The following is a 22758-nucleotide window of genomic DNA, read 5'->3' as shown; positions in this document are numbered from 1 at the left end:
GTTCTTCTCCTGGCTTTCATCCTCTATTTTACTTTTATTTGTTTGGACTCCTGAATTGATCTCCTGATATTTTCTGTAGTCCTTGACATATGAGAAGCATAATAGGTTGCCAGTTAAATGAACACCATGGGTTAACTAGTAGAATGAGCTTATGTTTTGGAGCCCTGGACCAACACTTGAGAAAGAGCTAATTAACATTTGTTAATCCCTAAGCAATAAACAAAACAAAAAAACTCACTGTAATTACCTTAAAAACAAGATGCCACTTTTTGTTAACTTTTACTTTGTTTATAACGGTAGACTGTATCCTGGAAGCTTATGTTTATAAGATCTTTTCCCAAAACATGCAGAGGAGTAAAGGTGATGTTATTTATGCCATTTACATCATTCTGAGGTTCCTTTCTTTTCTTGGCTGGAAATCTCACTGTACTCTTTTAAAACTATTGCAAAAATAAATCATAAAAAGAATTGAGGTTTTGAGTCTCTGATTTCACCCGAATTGTGCTTCTGGGTATTAGTTAGTTCTTTAGAGATGATTTTATCCTGCTAAAAACAGTAACATATTGAACTATTACAATAAACACAGTCATTTCATCAGCATCTCCCAAAACTATCAACTATTTGGGTTTTATATGCCATTCCATGGGTGTTATTTTTCTTTGGATTTCAGTGTGATTATAAATTGCTCTGGTTAACCTTTCAGAGGCTATTTTAAATACAGATTAGATATGAAGTTCTTTTTGGAAGCTTTGGAACTTTGCCACATTACATTAACTCTTTTGCCATGGGGTATTATTATGGAAGCCTCATTTAATCTTTCAAGTGGACTGCCTGAACGGTCCCTTTCCCAGCTCTCCTTTGCTATCGCTAGAGAATGGAAATTACGGCCTTTCCGTAACAATTTCCCAGGAGCTGGGCCAAAGAAGGTGATAAAGAACAAAGTCCTTTGTGATATAGAACATTTTGCAGATGTGTCTTAAGGACCTTTCAATAACTGTGTGCTTGTGTTTTTCAGCTTGCTCTGACGAGATCAAGTTCTTCAGGTGACTTTTCCTGGGCTCAAAGGTAAAGAAATTAATCTGTTTTTTGGTTTCTCAGCAAGATATTTAGGAACACAGCTTTCCAGGCTGTTGATATCACACACACACACACACACACACACACACACACACACACAGAGTCATATATACTACAGCTTACATAAACATCAGCTATTTTTTATTGACAGTTATTTTTAATGATAGGTATGTGCCAAATGTTATACTTTGATCTTTTTTTGTTTTTTGTTTTACAGAAAGCTTGTTACTGTGGAAAAACAAGATAATGGAAAATTTGGGTTTGAAATTCAGGTGGGCAGTTTTCAGATTTTCCAGACTTTTAATGAAGAAAGTGGCACTGGTTATGTCATGATATTTGCAGAGAAAGAATGAAGTTGGGCTTAGGGAATGATGGAGGCTGTGACTTGTTTTCAATGTTTTAGGTAGCTTTTCAGTGTGTTGGGTACTATCAAGGAAAGAAAACATTCAAGCGGATAAAAACCCACCCTGAGACATAGTCTGCTTCTTGTTTGAAGCTGCTTTAGTCTTCTGGTAGGTTTGAGACTGATCAGAAATTCTTGATATCAGCCAGCTCATAAATAAGAGAGCGATATACTCTTTAAAATGTGCATTTTATATATTTGAATTAGTGATGTGTTTTTTTTTAACATCTTTATTGGAGTATAATTGCTTTACAATGTTGTGTTACTTTCTGCTGTATAACAAAGTGAATCAGTTATATGTATACATATACGCCCATATCCCCTCCCTCTTGTGTCTCCCTCCCACCCTCCTTATCCCACCCCTCAAGGTGGTCACAAAGCACCGAGCTGATCTCACTGTGCTATGCGGCTGCTTCCCACTAGCTATCTATTTTACATTTGGTAGTGTATATATCTCCATGACACTCTCTCACTTCGTCACCCTTCCCCCTCCCCGTGTCCTCAAGTCCATTCTCTATGTCTGCATCTTTATTCCTGTCCTTCCCCTAGGTTCATCCGAACCATTTTTTTTAGATTCCATATATATGTGTTAGCATATGGTATTTGTTTTTCTCTTTCTGACTTACTTCACTCTGTAGGACAGACTCTAGGTCCATCCACCTCACTACAAATAACTCAGTTTCGTTTCTTTTTATGGCTGAGTAATATTCCATTGTATATATGTGGCACATCTTCTTTATCCATTCATCTGTCGATGGACACTTAGGTTGCTTCCATGTCCTGGCTATTGTAAATAGTGCCGCAATGAACACTGTGGTACATGATTCTTTTGGAATTATGGTTTTCTCAGGGTATATGCCCAGTAGTGGGATTGCTGGGTCATATGGTAGTTCTATTTTTAGTTTTCTAAGGAACCTCCATACTGTTCTCCGTAGTGGCTGTATCAATTTACATTCTCACCAACAGTGAAAGAGGGTTCCCTTTTCTCCACACCCTCTCCGGCATTTATTCTTTGTAGATTTTTTGATGATGGGCATTCTGACCAGTATGAGGTGGTACCTCATTGTAGTTTTTTTTTTTTTTTGCGGTACGCGGGCCTCTCACTGTTGTGGCCTCTCCCGTTGCGGAGCACAGGCTCCGGACGTGCAGGCTCAGCAGCCATGCCTCTCGGGCCCAGCCGCTCCACGGCATGTGGGATCCTCCTGGACCAGGGCACGAACCCATGTCCCCTGCATCGGCAGGCGGACTCTCAACCACTGCACCACCAGGGAAGCCCCTCATTGTAGTTTCAATTTGCATTTCTCTAATGATTAGTGATCTTGAGCATCCTTTCATATGTTTGTTGGCAATCTGTATATCTTCTTTGGAGAAATGTCTATTTAGGTCTTCTGCCCATTTTGAGATTGGGTTGTTTGTTTTTTTGATATTGGGCTGCATGAGCTGCTTGTATATTTTGGAGATTAATCCTTTGTCAGTTGCTTCATTTGCAAATATTTTCTCCCATTCTGAGGGTTGTCTTTTCGTCTTGTTTATGGTTTCCTTTGCTGTTTAAAAGCTAAGTTTCATTAGGTTCCATTTGTTTATTTTTGTTTTTATTTCCATTTCTCTAGGAGGTGGGTCAAAAAGGATCTTGCTGTGATTTATGTCATTGAGTGTTCTGCCTATGTTTTCCTCTAAGAGTTTTATAGTGTCTGGCCTTACATTTAGGTCTTTAATCCATTTTGAGTTTATTTTTGCATATGGTGTTAGGAAGTATTCTAATTTCATTCTTTGACATGTAGCTCTCCAGTTTTCCTAGCACCACTTATTGAAGGGGCTGTCTTTTCTCCACTGTATATTCTTGCCTCCTTTATCAAAGATAAGGTGGCCATATGTGTGTGGGTTTATCCTGTTCTGGGCTTTCTATCCTGTTCCATCGATCTATATTTCTGTTTTTGTGCCAGTACCATACTGTCTTGATTACTGTAGCTTTGTAGTATAGTCTGAAGTCAGGTAGCCTGATTCCTCCAGCTCCATTTTTCTTTCTCAAGATTGCTTTGGCTATGGCAACATTTTTAAACTATTATTTGGAACACTTAAGAACATTTGGCTCTATGTGCGTATTGTCTCATGCTCTAGGAAAATTTTAACTTATTTATGGATTTCTATTTAATAGCCTAAGAATTTCATTTCTTATTTGTGTCTGCTTTTCATGGCCATATTTGCTAAGGTGGTGAGTTAGATCAAATGAAGTCTAGTCTAATTAAGTGCAAGAGAAGTAGTTTAAGTGTTACTGTGTTCTTTTTCCATTACACTTTTGCATTTCTTTTAGAGGCATTCTGCATAACCATATCCTTAAACTGCACATCAGTTTTTATATCTTAACTCTGATGCTGCCTTCAGAAAACTTTGGTGACTAAATATCAGCCCCACAAATGTAAAGTCAGTGTCTTTTAAGATTAGGAACAGGAAGCTGCTATGTAAGATGTGTTTTATGAATAAAGAAACAAAATGGAACTCTAGCTGCAATGAATAGGTAGAAGGCTCTAGGGGAAAAGAAGAGACCTTCTCCTTTCTGAACTCTTCTACTTTTGAATTTGGTGAAAACTCTAATTCTTCCATCAGGTTTTAGAAGCATAGTACTCTCTCTTGTTCCTCATTTACATGAAACACTCCCTATTCTGTTGTAGAGACACTATGCTTTTTGTGACCACTTCTTTTCAAATGAGATTATCCCCAAGGATGTGCAGTGATTGCTACTGAAAACAGGAGAAAAGTCTACTCACTTACTCTTACTTAATGTAACCAGTGAGGATCTCTTCTCATTTTTCTATAGACATGTCACTGCTTCCCCCATGTTTCTCCCTTATACCGTAAACACTTACTCTACATGAAGCAAGAATCAAAGCTATCATTAGTAAACAGCAGGCTATAGTGCCTTGAAGCTTTGTGGATTCACATGAGCTAATGGCTTCACCTCTGGACTGCAGCATGTCTGTGCTATCTTAGTGATGCAAGGATCCACTCCTCTGCAAATTCCCTTATGGCGTATGCTTTCCATTACCAGCTCTACGCCATAACCTATTCTCTAGTACTCATAAGATTTGTAGTAGTCATCAAATAGGTGACATGCTCTGGGAACATTTTGAAGACCAGATAGAACCTCATGTACCTTTATTGTGCCCCCATCATTAACATGTATTTGGGCCCTGGTCTACTAGGTGCAGGGCATGCTGGGAGAGAACAAGTCCACCTCCTCTGGTTTCCATGGGTGCTAGTTTTTTGCTGCTACAGAGAATAATGTAGTAATTTGGCAGGAACACAGACCTTAGATTCATGTACACCTGAGTTCATATTCTTTCAGTGCTACCTTAGTGGGTTCTTAGGTGCTTCAAATGAACTAACACATAAAGTACTTTGTAATGTTCCTGGTTCCAGTAGAAGGTCAGCAAATGAAAAGTGTTTGAATGAAGGCTATCAGGCATGAGAAAGGCAATGTACTTTTGTGTCTCTAGGAAATGATTGAGCTAGAAAACTGGATAAAAGAGAGAAATATCCAACTAATAATTTCTTTCCAAAACTTGGGGACCTCTGCCTTTCCTTCTCAAAGCCACAAATTTTACACCTGTTGCAAACATATACACAGGTGCAGGCTACATCAATTAACATGTTTCCCCTTCACTGTACTCACCTTGCTCCCTGGACATGGAGGGTAGATTCTCACTGCTAATGAGAATCATTATAACAGTGGTTTCCCAAAGGAGGGTCTGTTATAGCTTTGGTTCATGTCCTCCATGAACCAGACCACCCTTCCATCTCTGGAAGGGCCCGGGCTGTGGCAAGAAGAAGACTCCCTGGCAGAAAAGCTGTTAAAGGGATCTCTGGCACAGATGGAAAGTAGATTACACAATCTCTAAAAGTCCCCTTTATCTTTAAGATATGGGGATTCTAAATGCCTTGCAGAATACATAGAAATCTCTTAGGTTAACAAAGTCAAGTTTCTAGAAGTTTGACTGACTTCTGGTTCTGCTGGTTCTGGAGGCTGTAGGTCTGTAAAATCAAAAGGAATGAACATCGGACATTCATTTTTCCACAGGGAAGCAGTGCTGGAATGTGGTTTAATTTTAGGAAACAGATGTTTAGAAGACTTACTCAACTCAGAATGCTGATTTTGATTCTAAATGCAACGAGACTTCAAAACTTAAATATGTGAAAAAGAAAAGTATAGGTCCTTGGGCCACTCTATTCACCAAACACTTATGCTGTGTTCTTGGTACAAATCGAAAACAAAAACAAAAACAAAAACAAGCTGCTTTTGCCAAATTGAGGCCAGAGGTGAAGCATAACTTTTTCTAATTTAGTCGAGTGGCTAATGAATGAGTATTCAGGGCAGATGTACCACCGAGCACTCAGGAATGAAGGTAATTGAGTCAATCATGGTGCTTTTGAATGAATGCAGGGCAGATTGTCATTATTTGCAGAACTCTGATTTAAAATAATTATTGTTGGCATATCTCCCTTGCTGGATGTGTACTGTTTCATACGCTCCTGTAATAAGTACTTTAGCTCGGGAGAACCACATAGAGATTTTTCTCTCTGCTCTTGGCCATTATTGTTTTAGCCCATTGGGAAAAGAGAAACCAAATTTTTCTTGTTAAATATGCAATAATGATAGCATCAGGTGGTCTCTTAGGCTTGAAAGTCTTAAAGTCTTAAGCCAGTCTTATCCTACTTTCTTTCTTAAGCCAAATGTATTTTTTATGAATGGAATCAGCTACAGATTGTGTGGGAGAAGTGTAAGATTGGTACTTAGATTTAGTTTATATTCAGAAAAGCTTCCCAAATTGTTCTTTGCACTTATCTATTATGCTGCTTAAGGTAACTGATACCACTTAATATTTTTTTAACAAATAGATTTTGAGTTTTTTGGTAATGGTAATCTATTTTATATTTGGTAATGGTAATTATGTATCCCTCTAATTTTACAGACTTACAGGCTCCAAAACCAGAACACCTGCTCCTCAGAGATGTGCACCCTGATCTGCAAAATCCAGGAGGATAGCCCAGCACACTGCGCTGGCCTGAAAGCTGGTAAGTTAGAACTATGCTCATGTTAGGAATTATTTAAATAGCAAGAAAAATAACTTTTTTGATAGTGAAGGTCAGGACATGATTGTTGCTTTGAATTTCCTTAACTCCTTTATGTTGCCAAGGTTTGGGTCTTGCTTGTTTTATTTCATTCGCGGGTCAGGAAAGATTATTTAACCAACCATTTTAACACTCATTTGTCTTGGCATCTCCCAGGTGATGTCCTTGCAAATATCAATGGTGTGAGCACAGAAGGTTTTACCCACAAACAAGTTGTTGACCTGATCAGATCATCAGGAAACCTGCTAACGTAACTATCTGGCTGCTTCCCGTGGGGCTTCAAAAATGTTACGGTCTCTCATAATGCCTGTTGAGTGAATGAATAGGCTTTTTGTTCAGGATCACAAGAAGGGAGGCAGTGCACCATAGCTGGCGGATTGGGTACAGACGTTTTTATCAGTTCCTTTTGTTTCTCAAGGTTTCCTCAAACTTGAACATGCTGTCAACATCTGAAGTCAGAGAACATCAATAACCCAAACATCTGAGTGGGCGGGATAGCGTTTTTTAAATTTTATTTTTAATTCAAATTCAATTAAACTGGCACACATTCTCTTTGGACAGAGAGGAATGGGTCCAATTTCCATGGCTGATGTAATCCTGTGGTTAGAAAAAATGAAAGGTCAGAAGGGCTGAGTTTTTTCCTCTTCTACCACCAGCCAATTGTTTCTCTCTCCTAGTGTTCTGTTTGAAAGAACAGTCTGCTCGGACCTCCTGCCCTGCAACACACACACTCGCATCTGCTACTATTCCCAGCTTACTAATGGGACATTTGTTTCCCCAGTTAGAGATTCAACTGACATTTCCACCCTTAGTACCTAATAAGACCTTAGTAATTAGTTAAAAGATGGAATTCACCCATTCACTAAAATGATATTTATTGAGCAAATACTATGTTTCCAGCTCTGTGATAGGCTCAGGAGAGACAAAGACTCTTCTATTGCTTTATTGTGGAAGGAGATAGGTAAGAAGAGCCTGCAAAAATAAGTAATTTTGATATTTCAATTATTGATAACTGCTATAAAGAAAGTAAAACAAGAGATGGGATAGAACATTGAGTGAGAGGGCTGCTATTTTAGCTTAAGTGTTTAAAGTGGTCCTTTCTGAGAAGGTGAGCTTTGAGCTGAGAGCGAAATGAAGAGAAGGGATGGTTAGATGAACTCCTGGTGAGAACATTTCAGGTAAAGGGAGAGGTCTCTGAGTTTCAAAGTGGGCTTGGCATATTCAAGGGATAGAGAGGAAGCCATTGTAATTGGTGGTTGGTGAATTAGGAAGAGTAATGAAGACAGACAGTTCTCCAGGGAGCAGAGTATGGGCCTCACCAGCCAGGCTTAATAGTTTTAGAATTCATTCTGATCATCTCATTTATTCTTCACAGAAGTTAGTTATATTCCTATTTATAAACGAAGTGACTCGGGCTGAAATGAGGTTTAGTTAAGACCAACCATCTAGTAAGTGCCAGGGCTGGGATTTGACCATCTGCTCTGGATGCCAGGCTCTATTCTCCAGCTACACCACAGCTGCTCCTTGTAAGCTGCCAATAAAAAATCTGCTGGACACTCTTTAGTGATTCTAGTCTAAAACTTCAAAGGATGTTTCTTTGGGGTTTGTGTGAGAGTAGTTTTGAAAGATGACTGGTGGTGGTAGAGGACTGAGTCCAACTCTATGAATCCTATGAGTTCAGGGTAAAGGATGGGGGCCACTTGAGCTCCAGAGAAACTTGAGTCTATAAGGTAGGAATCATATAGAGTCCAGGAGAACATGCTGGTGATTAGAAACAGAAACCTATATTCCAGATGGGTAAAGTGGGCAGACCTCAGGTGGATAATTAAAGAGTATTGGGTGGAGACAATTGGCAATCCAGAGATAAGAAAGATGAGAGACCGTTTGAACAAATACTGAAGAGAGTGGCCAATCTATGGCTGCAGTTCTTCCCACAGACATCTATTGCTTGGGCAGGTCAGGTCAACATTAAAGTGCCAAATAGATTCATAGGGATTGTCACTATCGCCCAGAGTCAAGACCCACTAATGAGAAAGCAGACAACGTGTTCTCTTGCTATCATCTCATTATCTTGGGTATAATGCTGTTGGAAATAGAGGGAAACTGGTCTCTGCATTTAATACTATTATTTTACCATGGCTTGAAAATTTTCTTGCATCTTTATAGACTTACAGCTTATTTATCAGAATGAATTTGAAGCAATATATTAAAAATGCTTAGCTGTATAACTCACATATCATATTTATCTTATGCAGATTGATGGCATCTAACTTGAGCCCACAAAACAAATCAAATAACTCAGGATAGAGCAAGTCTTTTTATTTTTAGAAGGGCATTTGGTATAGGGAGAAAGAACACCATTAGATGGATAATTCTAAGATTAAAGTTTGTACACTTAAAAGGTTTTGAGATGAGAGAGTCATATGAAAGTTATTATCTCATAGTAGTTCTGGTTCTATTTGTTCTAGTTCCAAAATTAAGGCTGTTACAGAGGTAAAATTTCCTAGAATCTTAGGGAAGAAAGGATTTTCCCTTGCTTCAAGAAATAGCTTCTTGATTCCATTGTTTGAAAGTCCCTAGTGCCTGTTTTCATTGCTGTATCCCTCACTTTTAGCACGATGTCTAGAGTCTGGCACATAGTAGATGCCCAATAAATATTCACCAAATGAAGGAGGTGATTCACCCAGACCACAAAAGAATAGGTTCTAGCAGAGAACAACCGTCATTGCCATATAGGGTCTTCTATAAAATGAGCTACAGTTTACAAATAAACCAGAGTCTTTTCTTTCAGTCACACTCTCAGAGAGTATTTATTTTCCATATTCTTTCTTAGAATGTTGTCAGAAGGTTTGGCTTACATCCAGATACTTGAAGTGCCATGAGAATGGTAACATTTACGTTGCTTTTTAAAGATAGCCTGTGCTCAAAGTGTAGTACTCCATAAGGATGGTACTTGTTTGAAAGAATCACTCATGCTATTCCCCTCCCCCTCCTTTTTTTTCTTAAAACAGGATAGAGACTCTTAATGGAACAATGATTCTCAAAAGAACAGAGCTTGAGGCAAAGCTGCAAGTTTTAAAGGTAATTTAATTTAATACAGTGAGACACATTTTTCATCCTTGAATGTGAGTGGTAGAATAAAGATCTATTTGAAGAATTGAGATAGCCCTTGAAGATGAAATGTCATGATGAGACTAAACTGCTGAATTATCAAGAGCCATACAATTACCTTTGCAGGAATATTAAATTCCACAAACCAGGGCAAATCAGTTTCTTCCTTCCTCCTTCTGCATGTCTATGAGGCTCAGAAAGGCAACAGGAAGGCACATCACCTGAAGAACTTTTCATTAATGCACCTGTGATCTCTTTCAATTTACATTTTGTTTGGAAAAAACCAAAGAAGTAGAAGCTGTCTTTTTGTCATCCCAAGTGCTATATATGTGTGCAGGAGGGCCTGGGATTTTTGTTTTTCTGTTGTCCTCCTCTGCGTCCTTTCGTTTTGCCTCATTCTTACTACAAAAATCATCTCCCTCTACTCCTGTGGTTGTCCTTGAATCTACTTTCACTGGTAAATACAATGTCAACTTTGAAGAGGAAATTAAAATTTACAGGAGATAGTGTACAATGTAGGATGTTCAGTGAAAATTCTCTAGGCTATTTGAGGGTCTTAAAAATCTCAGTTTCCTAGACTGGTGAGGTTCTGGCAGACCATGAAGTCTAGGCCCTCGCTCATGTGCATCTCAGGATGTGCTCAGTTATTGAGCTCAAGAGGGTAGAGTTAGTATATTCCTACTTTATCTTTTATTCCTCCCTTCCACCACATTTAATTCATCAGCAAGACCTGTTTTCTTCTTTGTCAACATTGGTTTTATATTCTTGTCATTTTGCTTACCCCTGTGATCTTTTGAATCAATTTATAAAATTCATTGGAAAAAAGTACTCTTTAGACTGTGATAGTAATTGAATTGTATTTATAGAATAAATGATATCAATTGATGTTTTTATGGTTTTCGCTTTCCTTACTTCAAACACAGGATCTCTCTTTCCATTCAGGTCTTTTATGTACTTCAAAAACATTTTTAAGGGCCTCCCTGGTGGCGCAAGTGGTTGAGAGTCCGCCTGCCGATGCAGGGGATACGGGTTCGTGCCCCGGTCTGGGAGGATCCCATATGCCGCGGAGCGGCTGGGCCCGTGAGTCATGGCCGCTGAGCCTGCGCGTCCGGAGCCTGTGCTCCGCAACGGGGGAGGCCACAACAGTGAGAGGCCCGCATACCGCAAAAAAAAAAAAAAAAAAAAAAACATTTTTAAATTTCTTCATACATTTTTATATATCTTTGATTATATTTATTCCTATATACCTTCTAATTTTTTTGCTATAATAAATGTGGTCTTTTACATTTTCAACTGCTTATTGCTATTGATTTTTGTGTAAAGTTTTAAATCCAGGAGTCTTTCTGAACTCCCTTTATTCTAGTAATATGTTTGTAGATTCCCTTGGATTTTTTTATATAAGCATAGTATCATCTGCAAATAACCAAAGTTTTGCCCCTTTACTCCCAATTACTCAACTAGTTTATTCTTTCTTCTCTTACAATATTGGCTAAGCCCCTCAGGATGTTGTAAATAGTGAGTCTTATTCTTCATGTTAAAAGGGGTGCCCCTAACATTTTATCATTAAATTTTTGTAAGGAGTAAATAGTTCTTTATATTATATTTAGGTTTTTTAAATTGTCGAAAGTTAATTTGTTTCTGCAAAAGAGAGTCTTAATGAACATCATTTTCAAAAAAGTAAAACTGGCTTTTTCAGGCTTTTGTAAAAAAAAAAAAGGAAAGAAATGTAGAATATAAACTAGTGATGTTATTTAAAACATAAGTGAAAAATAAGTTTATGTTTCATGGAATAAAGAACTCTCTTGCACAACACATATTTGCATGCTTCTAAGCATTTTGTATTCTTTGAACATTTTCTCTTGAGCTTTTTAATATACATACTTTATTATTTTTTCTAACCTAGAAAATTTTCAACATCTCCATCCTCTCCCAGAACATCATGAGGACCTTAACATATTTAAATGTCCATTTAAGTCTCCATTTTCCTTATTATTGCTTACTTTAGAAAATTCTATCCATTTTTAAAATGAAAAAGACGGCATTTTTTTCTTAACAGCTGGTACACAAGTATACCAACCTGTGAACTGTCGGCCTTGTCCTTGTTTCTTGTATTCTGTTCTTTACCTCTGGGTTTACTTTCCTTCTTGCTGTAGTATTATACTCCTTTTAGTGAGGGTAGGTGGGTCTTTATTGAAAAATATCTGTTTCACTACTACTATAGAGAGTTTTATAGGTAATTGAATTATTCTAAGTTGGTGTTTTGTCTCCTTAGCACTTTGAGCACTTTGTTCCTTTGATATTTTGTTTATGAGGGAGCTCCTGATTGTTTATCCTTTGTAAGGTACTCTGCATTTTCTATATTTTCTTCTAAAAGTTTTAAAGCTTTTAAATATCTGAGTCTTTAATTCATTCAGAATTAATTTTTGTATGTAGTATGAGATAGGATTCCAATTTTGTTTTATTTTTTTCTATTTGAGTACTCAGTTCTCCCAGTACCATTTATTTTATACAGTCCTTCTTTTTCCCCAATGGACCTGCAGTAAAACCTCTATTTTTAAGCTAGTTCCAGATATGAATGGATCTTACAGGCTTCCAATTCTGATCCATTGATCAATTTGTTTATTTCAAACTCAGCTATTGTACCTTTGTAATAAATATTGATGTCTGATTGGGCAAGCTTTCAGGTTATTCTTGGTCCTTTGATTGTCTGTATACATTTTAGAATCAAATTGTTAAGTTCTATGAATGTATGTTGGAGTTTTGATAGATAATACGGTTTTATATAGATAGATCAATTTGAGGAGACTTACATCCATATGGTATTGTTTTCTTACTGACAGACTATCTCAGTAAATAATTTTTATTATTTTCTTTGTCTTTCCATAAATTCCTATAATTTTATGCAGATCGATCCTATGCAGCTTTTATTAGATTTATTCCTTTGTAAAATGATTTTTGTTCTTACTATAGTTTCTTTATTAAAAATAATGTTTTGATTGAGATTAATGTGTAGATGTGTGAAATCAATTTTTCTGTGCTGTTATATTCAAACATCCTACTAAACTATATAATTTCTAATAAATTACAGATTATTTTGAGTTTCTCATGAAGATAATAACTATCTGTTGAGAATGATATTTAGCTCTTTTTCTTATTTTGCTACACTGGTTAAGGCCTATAATACAATGATGGATAGAAGCTAAAATAGAAGGCATCCTTGCTTTGCTTTTGACCTTAAAGGGAATTCTTTTGATTCTTTCCTGTCTCTAGGGTTATACTTTTCAGGTTAAGGAGGTTCTCTTCTACACCAAGTTTTCTGGTAGTTTTTACAGTGTTCGTGTATTAAACTGCGTCAAATACTTCTTTTCTGTAAGTGTTGAGGTGGTCTTCTCATTTATTTATTTTTAAAAATCTGTCAATTTGGTGAATAACATTTAAAGATTTTCTAATGTAAAACCACCCTTGCATTTCTATAATAAATCCAACCTGGTCATAATTTATCATCTTTTTTATATACTTGTAGATTTGATTTTATAACATTTTCTTTAGCATTGTTGAGGGTAACTTCATCTTACAGGTAGATGGCCTGTAATTTTCTTTTCTCAGACTATCTTTTTTAGTTTTGGTATCAAATTTACTGGACTCTTAGCATGAGGTGAGGAGTCTCTTCCCCTTTTTGTCCTCTGGTAGAATTCTTGTAACACTATCTGAATCATCTGGGCTTGTGTTTCTTTTTGATGTGAATACTCTGTGAAACTCTGTTTCAGTTTCTTTATTAGCTATAAGACTGCTCAGGCTTTCTATTTTTGTTTGTTTGTTTGAGCCAGATTTATTGAATGATGTTTTTGTTAATAAAGTTTTAAAATTTTCAAATTTATTGCATGAAGTTGATAATAAACATTCTGTTCTCATCTTTTTCTTTTCTATCACGGCTGTGCTTGTGTCCCCATTTTCATTTGTACTTCTTTTTATGCCTTTTTTCTTTTCTTTTTTCTTGGTAATTCTCTCTAGAGGATTGCCCATTTTTAAGCTCTTTTCAAAACCCAGTATTTCAATTTTGGGCAATTTTTCATCTTTTGCTGGTTGCTTTTAAGGTGTTTTTTTGTCTTTCCTGATTTACAGTTTCACCACAATGTGATTAGGTCTGGATTCATTTCTGAATTTATACTGCTTGGAACTTGCAGTGTCCTTCCAGTCTAAAGACTTCTGACTTTCTTCAGTTTTGGATAATTATCAGCTTGACCTTTTTGAATACACCTTCCTCATCATTCCCTGGATTATCTTCTGAAATTTCTGTTAGACATATTTCAGCATCTTTTGATTTACTTTCCATGCTTCCTAACCACTTCAGATTTTGTATCACTTTATCATTTTTGTTATGTTATTTTTTATTGAAGTATAGTCAATTTACAATATTGTGTTCATTTCAGGTGTACAGCAAAGTGACTGAGTTTTACATATATGTGTGTATACATCTACTATATCTATATTCTTTTTTTCAGTTCTTTTCACGGTTATGTTATTTTTGAATTCCTTAGTAATATCTTCAGTAATGTTGTCTGTGTTCTGTATAGGATGTGTTCTTTCTCTTGAGTTTTAAAAGTTTTTTTAAAATTTTCAAATAGTTCTTTTTCGTGTCTATCTGTTCTTCGTTTCAAATTTCTTATTCTTAGGAACATCACATTTCTCTCTCAGAGGATTGTAAATATTCTTATTTTAAAATCTTTGAACACTTTTCTATTTTTATTTTGTTGTAGAGAGTCCATGTACTGATGATCAGTTTTGTTGTCTTTCTTATCATTAAACTTCTGTGGAGCTCCGGAGTCTGGATTTCCCATTTCCCTGGGCCTCTCCCTTCCACTCAGTGTGAGAGTTGGACAGTGGCTTCTGCTCTGCACTTCAAGGCTTCCAGCCTAAAGCCAGGTCTGGCAGCTTGGATGCCTTCCCTGGAGGGCCAGTGTGCTGCTCAGTTCAGGTCATGAGGCTACGTTTATGTGCCCCTGCCTCTCTGGGTACATGATCTCCATGGGCTTTAGTCGCCCTCAACAACTTTGATCAGCTTCTTTTCACAATGGTGGAGCTTCAGCCAAGGTTCTTCTCTCAAACTTGTCTTTGTCTCTGCCTCACATAATTGCATTTAAACTATCACCGTAGGGTCCAATTTCCCTGTGACCTCTTTCTTTCTCTAGGTCCAGAAGACTTTTGGGTTCATTTCTGCTCACTTTCTTTCATTTCTGTTCCTTTTCTAATCTTGAAATTATGAGATTTCCAGCTCATCTCTTGAACCAGAAATGTCTGGGTCTGACCTATTAACCAGAGTCAGGTTGGCTTCCCCTTCACACAATGACATTTAGTTTGTGCATCCTACGTGTGCATTGTGTCCCTCGAAGACTCTTTGTGGGGCCATAACCTCTTCTTTGGAAACAATGGTCCCTTCTGAGCTGTGTTTTCAGGGATTCCCTTTCTCATGGCCTGTGACTCAAATGTTTAACACGAAAACAGCACATCTAGTGGGCTGAAGGACCTACTTTTTAATCTGATATTTACTGGGTTTGTAGCCCTTGGGAAATATTTTGCTACATTGAACCTTTATTTTCTAATCTGGAACTTTTTAGGACAGTTAGAAAAATTAAACAGCATATTATCCATGAAAGCACTATAAAAGTAGTAAAGTGCCATGGAAATGTTTAGCTATATGTCTCATGTAGAATGAAAACGTTGGAGATATGTTCAACCAAAATATCCAGTCTGTGATAGCTGAGTGTTGTTCCAGGAAGCCATCCTTTCATTTATTCATTTAGCCAATATTTACTGAGCATCTGCTATGTACCAGGCACTGAGCTAGGCACAGCGAGGTGACGTGATCCAGTAGGGTTAAATCTCACATGTATTTTTAAATTTTCTTCTAACAATGAGAGGTTAGATTTGTCCAAATACACTACTGTGATATTAATAATAGGCTGACTCTGAGGAAAATAAGGAAGCTTCAATATAGACTAAAAACTCTTAGTCACTTTGACACATCTGCTCTTTGCATTGGTATTTTCTTGGTTTAAGTGACGACATACTTAGATGACTGGGACAAATCAACAGATTTGACATTTAAAAACCTTGACTTTCACAGAAACTGTTTGGCAAGCTCTAACTTTGTATTTCTGCATAGTAAGTGCAGAAATACAACTTCCTCTTCTCCCTATAATTAGTTTTGAGCATCAGTCTATCCTTATGCTCCCCAACTAGACTCTATTCTCTTGCAAGAGATAAACCTCTTTAAGAAAGAAAAAAAGGGCTTGGTATATATGCCAGATCCCTGCTAGTTCAGTACTTCCTGGTTTCCTAACTCTGACCTTCACATGACCACAGGTTTACAAGAGCTGTAATTCAGGTCGCCCAGCAGTCTCATAGCCAGGTAGACTACATTACAGTACAGAAAGAACAAGAAATTAACTGAGCCAGGTATTTTATGGCTTTGACTCATTGATTGCATATTATATTGACAACCATAATGATTGCTGCTAAATGTTACTCTTATCAAGGCTTGGAAAATCCTGCCCAGTGATTGTTCAATCTCTGAACTGAGGAACCAGCCACTTTCCCCCTTAAACCCTTAATGACATTCTTGTAATATTTTCTTTACCTTCAGTCTTCCCCTTCCAAATGTGCTTTTTTTCCCCCTCTTCCTTTTTAGCCTTCATCTGCCCCTTCCAGACTGATTTGTACAAAGGACCACTTGTTTCCAACTAGGCTGGCTGTCCTTCAGGATAAGTGTCTCCAGGCAAATCTGAGCTGTGCTTACCTGCTGGACTTGCTGTGGGGACCTGAAATGGCAAAGGAAGGGGTGGAGTAAAGAACAAGGAGGGGGAGGGAGAAGGACCCTTTTTGCCTTGTCAGATGCCTTCTGCTTGGTTGACTTTTGATTCCAGCCTGTGGGCTAGGCCAGGCCTCACGTGCAGTCGTGACCATTACAGCAGCTGTTTCATCCTTCCCTGGGCCACTGCTCTCATGTGCGGGGTAGCCAAGGAAGGAAGCAGTTAAGAAGTCAGGGTGCTTACAGTGTTCTAAGTTTAGCCCTCCAATGAAGCCTTTTAGAACTTCCCCTTTTGGGTATAGAAAATAAGTAGATATCCAGCAGAAAAGACTACTTTAGTGCCCCAGGCTTATAGAATGATGGTGGTATATTTTTTTTAAATTGAAGTATAGTTGATTTACAATATTGTGTTAGTTTCAGGTATACAGCAAAGTGATTCAGTTATACATCTATTTTTTTTTCAGATTTTTTTCCATTACATGTTATTACAAGACACTGAATGTAGTCCCCTATGCTGTACAATAAATCCTTGTCATTTACTATTTTATGTATAGTGGTGTGTATCTCTTAATCCCATACTCATAATTTATCCCTCCTCCTGTTCCCACTTTGATAACCATAAGTTTGTTTCCTATGTCTGTGAGTCTGTTTCTGTTTTGTAAATAAGTTTATTTGTATCATTTTTCAGATTCCACATATAAGTGACATCATATGGTATTTATCTTTCCTGTCTGACATACTTCACTTAGTTTGATAATCTCTAGGTCCATCCATGTTGCTGCAAATGACATTATTTCATTCTTTTTTTATGGCTGAGTAATATTTCATTGTATATGTATACTACATCTTCTGTATCCATTCAAAATGATCATGGTATTTTTTGAACGTTTACTAAGCTGTACCCACTGTTCCAACCATTTTACATTTACTAATGCATTTAATCCTCATGACAATTCCCAGGTTTAGGTTCTGTTGTTGTTCTCATATTGCTGACGGAAGAAGTCTAGAGTGTAAAGCCTTGCCGAAACAGCTAGTAAATGGACACAAACCTAAGCAATCTGTTTCTTTACTATTTTTAAATAAAAAATATATAAATATCATTGTTTCTATTATCTGTTGTTTCTATTGAAATGGCATCATTGTTTCAACTTGTTGGTGATACTAGATTATTTCTTGAGAAATTAGTGTTCCCAATATTCTGCTTTTATACAGAAAAAGAATCTTTCAAATGAGTGGGAGGGATTGTTAGTGATAGAAAGAAATGAAAAAGAAATTAATGACAAATCTCAACACCTGGAAGTAAATTGCTATCTTCACTGGGGTTTCCAAATAATTAGCACTTTTCTTCTTCTTTCTCAGCAAACCTTGAAGAGAAAATGGGTGGAGTTCAGATCTCTGCAGTTACAGGAACAGCGCCTGCTTCATGGTAAATGTGATTTCCTGTTCAGAAACCACACTTACATTTCATTCTTTCAGTATTTCTGCCTCTAAATTGTTTTAAGATTATCATCATTACAAGCAAATAATTGCCTAGCATGGATTGAGACTAGTAGCCTGTGTTTCTTTGGCATGGCTTTTGGAGTGACCACGGTATTTGGAGGAGGGAGAAGTCATCATCACACCCCCTCCTCCATACACAGGACACATGCACATGAAAACATGGACACAGGTGCACGTGTGCACTCGCTCTCAAGAGGCACCTGGGGATTTTAGAAGAGTAATATGAATGATCGCCTGATTTTCCTACTACTTCAGCAGAAGAATTAAATTCCTGAGAACATCTACGGTTCAGGGGCTGGGTAGTTCTCAGAAACTCTTGAAGCTGGGAATGGTAACATGCTTCTTGGGTGGAGCTCCTATTATTTGCTCAAATTGTGTAAGTTACAGTAATGCAGAGAAATCCTTCTTCATGGCCCTCAAATCCAAAACAGAAATATGAAGGATCATTATAACAGTAAATGCATGGCTCTTGCTTTTGTGTACATTCTGAAAAGAAGGGTTGAGTTTAAAATTTGTTGACTTGGCATTTGCCATGTGACTGGTATAACCTGAGTAACGAACTTGTAGATACAAATAATCCACTGAAACCACTAACTGTGTGGGTGTGAAATATAGGTTGTATCTTCTTCAGATAACACAGAGCTAATGTCTCTATTTATAACCTTAAAATATCTGTTTGTTAAAAGTGATAATCTGTTTACAGAAGAAGGATACATTTAATTCTTAATTAGGCACTAATTTATGGCTTAGAGGCTTGTGTCAAAGTTCTTTTTTTTTTCAAAAAATGAAACCATGTATGAGTTACTTCTCTTTTCTGTGTTTCTAAATTAATATTCTTAAAACCATATAGCAGGCTTTGTTGGGGGGGGGGGTCTGAAGTTTGCTAACCAGACAGAGGAACACATTTCTGGCCACTTCCGGGATTTCTGTAGACTTGAAGGTGTTTGGGATATCTTTGCCTCTACTTCTGGAGCATCCTGGAGTGGAGATGGGGTTTGGTCTGGTAAGTGTAGGCAGTTCTATGGCTTTATGGAAGTGGCCTTGTATAGACATGATCCTTAGTTCAGAATCAAGGAGTTTGACTTTTCATAGGTCATTGTTGTACATATTTTTTGAGAGATTGAAGGAGTTCTTTAGCTTACTTTTTCTAGACCTACAATAAATATCCAGGGCATAAGTTTCTACAAGCCAACTGCTCGCCAATCAAAAGAAATTCATCAACTTGTTGGGAGATGAACTAAAATCGGTTTTGTTAGCAAAAAGGAAAGCATTATAACTAGTCACCACAGGGCTGGCCCTACTCAACCTTGCAGATCATATGGAAAAATAAACAGTCTCTTTTTATAGTGTCAACCAAGGACAAAGGAGAGCAGAAGTAGATATTATCAGCACAAAATAAAACAATTTCTGAGTGTGTAAGGTTCTATTATTTTTCCTGAAGCAAAGTCATCTTCTAATGATGTTTTTCTCATGCTAGTATTACAAATAATCTCCTTTCTTTTAGCAGTATACTAACCAACTCAAATAGTACAGAAACAAGTGGGATATGAATAGGCTGTTGGTGTGAGATTAAATTTTGAGTTTGGAGAGCCCAGATGTAGGTTATAAAATGTTGATGAAGAAATTCAACTAAGCAGATAACATTCAATTTCTTCAAATGAATTATTACTTATTTTAGGAGAGGGATCTTTTCTGGGTACACTACCATTTCAAAGCATTTAAGTATTAAAGTGTTCTAAGAATCATCTGGGCATATCGAGGCTGGAAGATATCCTTTCTGTTTTAAACATCTTTGAATTCTCTAAGAATCAGCCTACAGAGGCAGGTTTTTTTTTTTTTTTTTTTTTTTTTTTTTTTCCGGTACGCGGGCCTCTCACTGTTGTGGCCTCTCCCGTTGCGGAGCACAGGCTCCGGACGCGCAGGCTCAGTGGCCATGGCTCACGGGCCCAGCCACTCCGCGGCATGTGGGATCTTCCCGGACTGGGGCACGAACCCGTGTTCCCTGCATCGGCAGGCGGACTCTTAACCACTGCGCCAACAGGGAAGCCCCTGGGGGCAGGTTTTATAACTGTGTTTCCCATACACTTCAAGTGATGTTATAATAACTTTACAATTATTAAAAAATATAGTAACTAAAAATCAGAGGAACTAAAATAGAGAAAATCCATAAGAGGCATTTCCCCAAGTATGTTCTTTGGAGCCCATTTCTATGATAATTTTAATAAAAGGTGGCATGGTCACTTCAATATAAGAAATGATTCTTTTGGAAATTCATAAGTCGCACTGGCATACTGTTAGATGAGTTGAACTGTTCTCACATGAAGAATCTTGTTTCAATTTATTTAATCTAGCATTACCATTTTTGTCACCATGGAACCCTTTTACCTGGAAACTAGTTTGTGAACAAATAGTTTGAAAAATCGTACTATAAGGTTTATCGAATGGTCTCATGAACAGTTACTTATTCATGCAAGTGAAAGTTTAATGAAAAGTATTATTTACCCTTACTCTTTCTTGTGCCCTTCAAAGAGAAATTTGGTGTATTTACTTGTAAGGAGTGATGCTCAGATCCATTTCACAGTAGGCTTTGTTTTCTGCTTTCTAGGTGATGCAGCTAACTGCCCAAGTTTGGAAAATATGGACATAGATGAATCAGCTTTGTTTGGACCCCTGCCTGGTTCAGCTCTCTTGGACCGGAGTCGATTATCCAGTGAGAGCAGCTGTAAGAGCTGCCTGAGCTCCATGACGATAGACAGTGAGGATGGGTACCAGACATGTGTGTCTGAAGAGTTGAGCAGGGAAGCCTTCAGCCAGCAGACAAGCACAGATGATGAGTGTTTTGTCCTCAAGGATGGGGATGATTTTCTGAAGAGGTGTTCTTCGAGGAGGAACCAGAGCATTAGTTCTGCTAGTAGTGGGTCCATGTCTCCCTTGTGGGAAGGCAACTTCTCAAGCATGTTTGGGACTCTGCCCAGGAAAAGCAGAAGGGGAAGTGTCCGGAAACAGCTCTTAAAATTCATCCCTGGCCTTCATCGCGCTGTGGAAGAGGAAGAGAGTCGCTTTTAATGGGTTGTAGTGCCCTTTCATATTAGCTTATTTCATAAATATCTTCAGATTCATTTAGACCAACTCCACCCAGCTTAGTGGGAAAGTGCAGATGGATTGCAAAACTGACATCCCATTTCATGGCAATAGTGAACTTTATTTAAATTTTTTTTTTTTTTTTTTTTTTCGGTATGTGGGCCTCTCACTGTTGTGGCCTCTCCCATTGCGGAGCACAGGCTCCGGATGCGCAGGCCCAGCGACCATGGCTCACGGGCCCAGCCGCTCCGCGGCATATGGGATCCTCCCAGACCGGGGCACGAACCCGTATCCCCTGCATCGGCAGGCGGACTCTCAACCACTGCGCCACCAGGGAGGCCCTATTTAAATTTTTGTATCATTATGTTTGCTCCTTCAATCATTTTTTTAACCAGAACAACTCAAGTTCTAAGCAGGCAGTAGGAAAATTAAGTAATAACTTAGAAAATATAACAAATTAACACAAGTGCCTGCTCATTTTAATGCTGCCTGTGAAGGCAAGAGTAAAGTTTATTTTCTAGATTATTCATGTAAAAAGTTGAGAACTTTTTGGAGTCAAGTGTGAATAAGAAAGTGACAGAATATAATTATTTGGAATACCTTCTGTAGGTTAATTGTTAGGTTACAAAACTTTATATTTGCTTAAGCTCAGTAGCCTTTGGGGAGGCTTATTAATAGGCAATTTTGAATGTTTCTGTTCAAATCTATGAAAGATTATAAACAAAGATGATCATCAGCCCTTTTTTACATCCACAATGACAATAAATCAGGAAGTATAAGATTTAATATGGGGGTTTAAACTTTATGAGATCCATGGAAAGATGTTATCTAAGATGGGTGCTAAGGAGGACTATAATAAGTCCTTTTTTATTGGTAGCCTAAACAAAATGGATGAGGATGTCATTCTTACCTAATTCAACTTTTGTTCTGCCTAAACATTGATGACAAGTCTAGCTCTCTCAAGATCCTACAGCCTTGTGATTTTTTTGAACAAATGTCTAAAATTTGAAAAATTAGTCAGGAAAAGTATTTTCCTCCTGTAGATTTTTTTTCCACATTACTCCTCACTTTATATTATATATTCCAAATAGTTATTGCCTCAACACTCTTTTGTCTATTAGTTATGTTAATATCACATTACTTCTAGCCTTTCAATCATATTTTTATTCAATACCCATTAAAGTCCATGATTTCTCTGTTCTGGTGATAAAGCTGCTCATTACCTATATTCTAGGGTAGATAATCTGAACAATGCAATAAATAGTCCTTACTGATTTTAAACTCTGTGTGTGTGTGTGTGCGTGTGTGTGTGTGTGTGTGAGAGAGAGAGAGAGAGAGAGAGATAGTTGACTTTGAGCGCAACTGATACACTTAAACACTTAAATAAACTGAGTAAAGAGTGAGTCATTTTGAGAAAAAAAAAGAGGTGAAGGTAAGGAAGCTTGTAGGGTAAGAAATAAATAATAAAATAAAATAGAAAAAGATTTCTAATTGAGATCTGCTTCCTATTAAATCTCTGAATTCAGAAGTATCCAGCGGGCTCTGCTTGAGAATCATTCATGTGAAAAGCAGAGCTTTCACAGGAACAATAGCAATCTTGTCTATCATTTACTGAATGCATAATAGGTTATAGGTGCTTTCCATGTGATCC

General features: G+C 37.5%; 1 protein-coding gene across 1 annotated transcript in view; it reads left to right on the top strand.

The window, feature by feature from the left end:
* CYTIP (cytohesin 1 interacting protein) overlaps positions 1-21208 on the top strand; it is a 28136-nt gene extending 6928 nt beyond the window's left edge. The window contains exons 2-8 of the mRNA XM_060107066.1: positions 1016-1065; positions 1295-1349; positions 6448-6550; positions 6764-6857; positions 9619-9688; positions 17886-17952; positions 20632-21208. Of these exons, the coding sequence (XP_059963049.1) occupies positions 1016-1065; positions 1295-1349; positions 6448-6550; positions 6764-6857; positions 9619-9688; positions 17886-17952; positions 20632-21092 (900 nt within the window). The 3' untranslated portion in view covers positions 21093-21208. The remainder of the gene's footprint in view (positions 1-1015; positions 1066-1294; positions 1350-6447; positions 6551-6763; positions 6858-9618; positions 9689-17885; positions 17953-20631) is intronic.
* Positions 21209-22758: the final 1550 nt, after the last annotated feature.

The sequence above is a fragment of the Mesoplodon densirostris genome, chromosome 8 (genome assembly GCF_025265405.1).
Source record: "Mesoplodon densirostris isolate mMesDen1 chromosome 8, mMesDen1 primary haplotype, whole genome shotgun sequence".
NCBI lineage: Eukaryota > Metazoa > Chordata > Mammalia > Artiodactyla > Ziphiidae > Mesoplodon > Mesoplodon densirostris.
The sequence above is the reverse complement of the archived record's forward strand: the minus strand, read 5'-3'. Positions and strand labels throughout refer to the sequence as shown.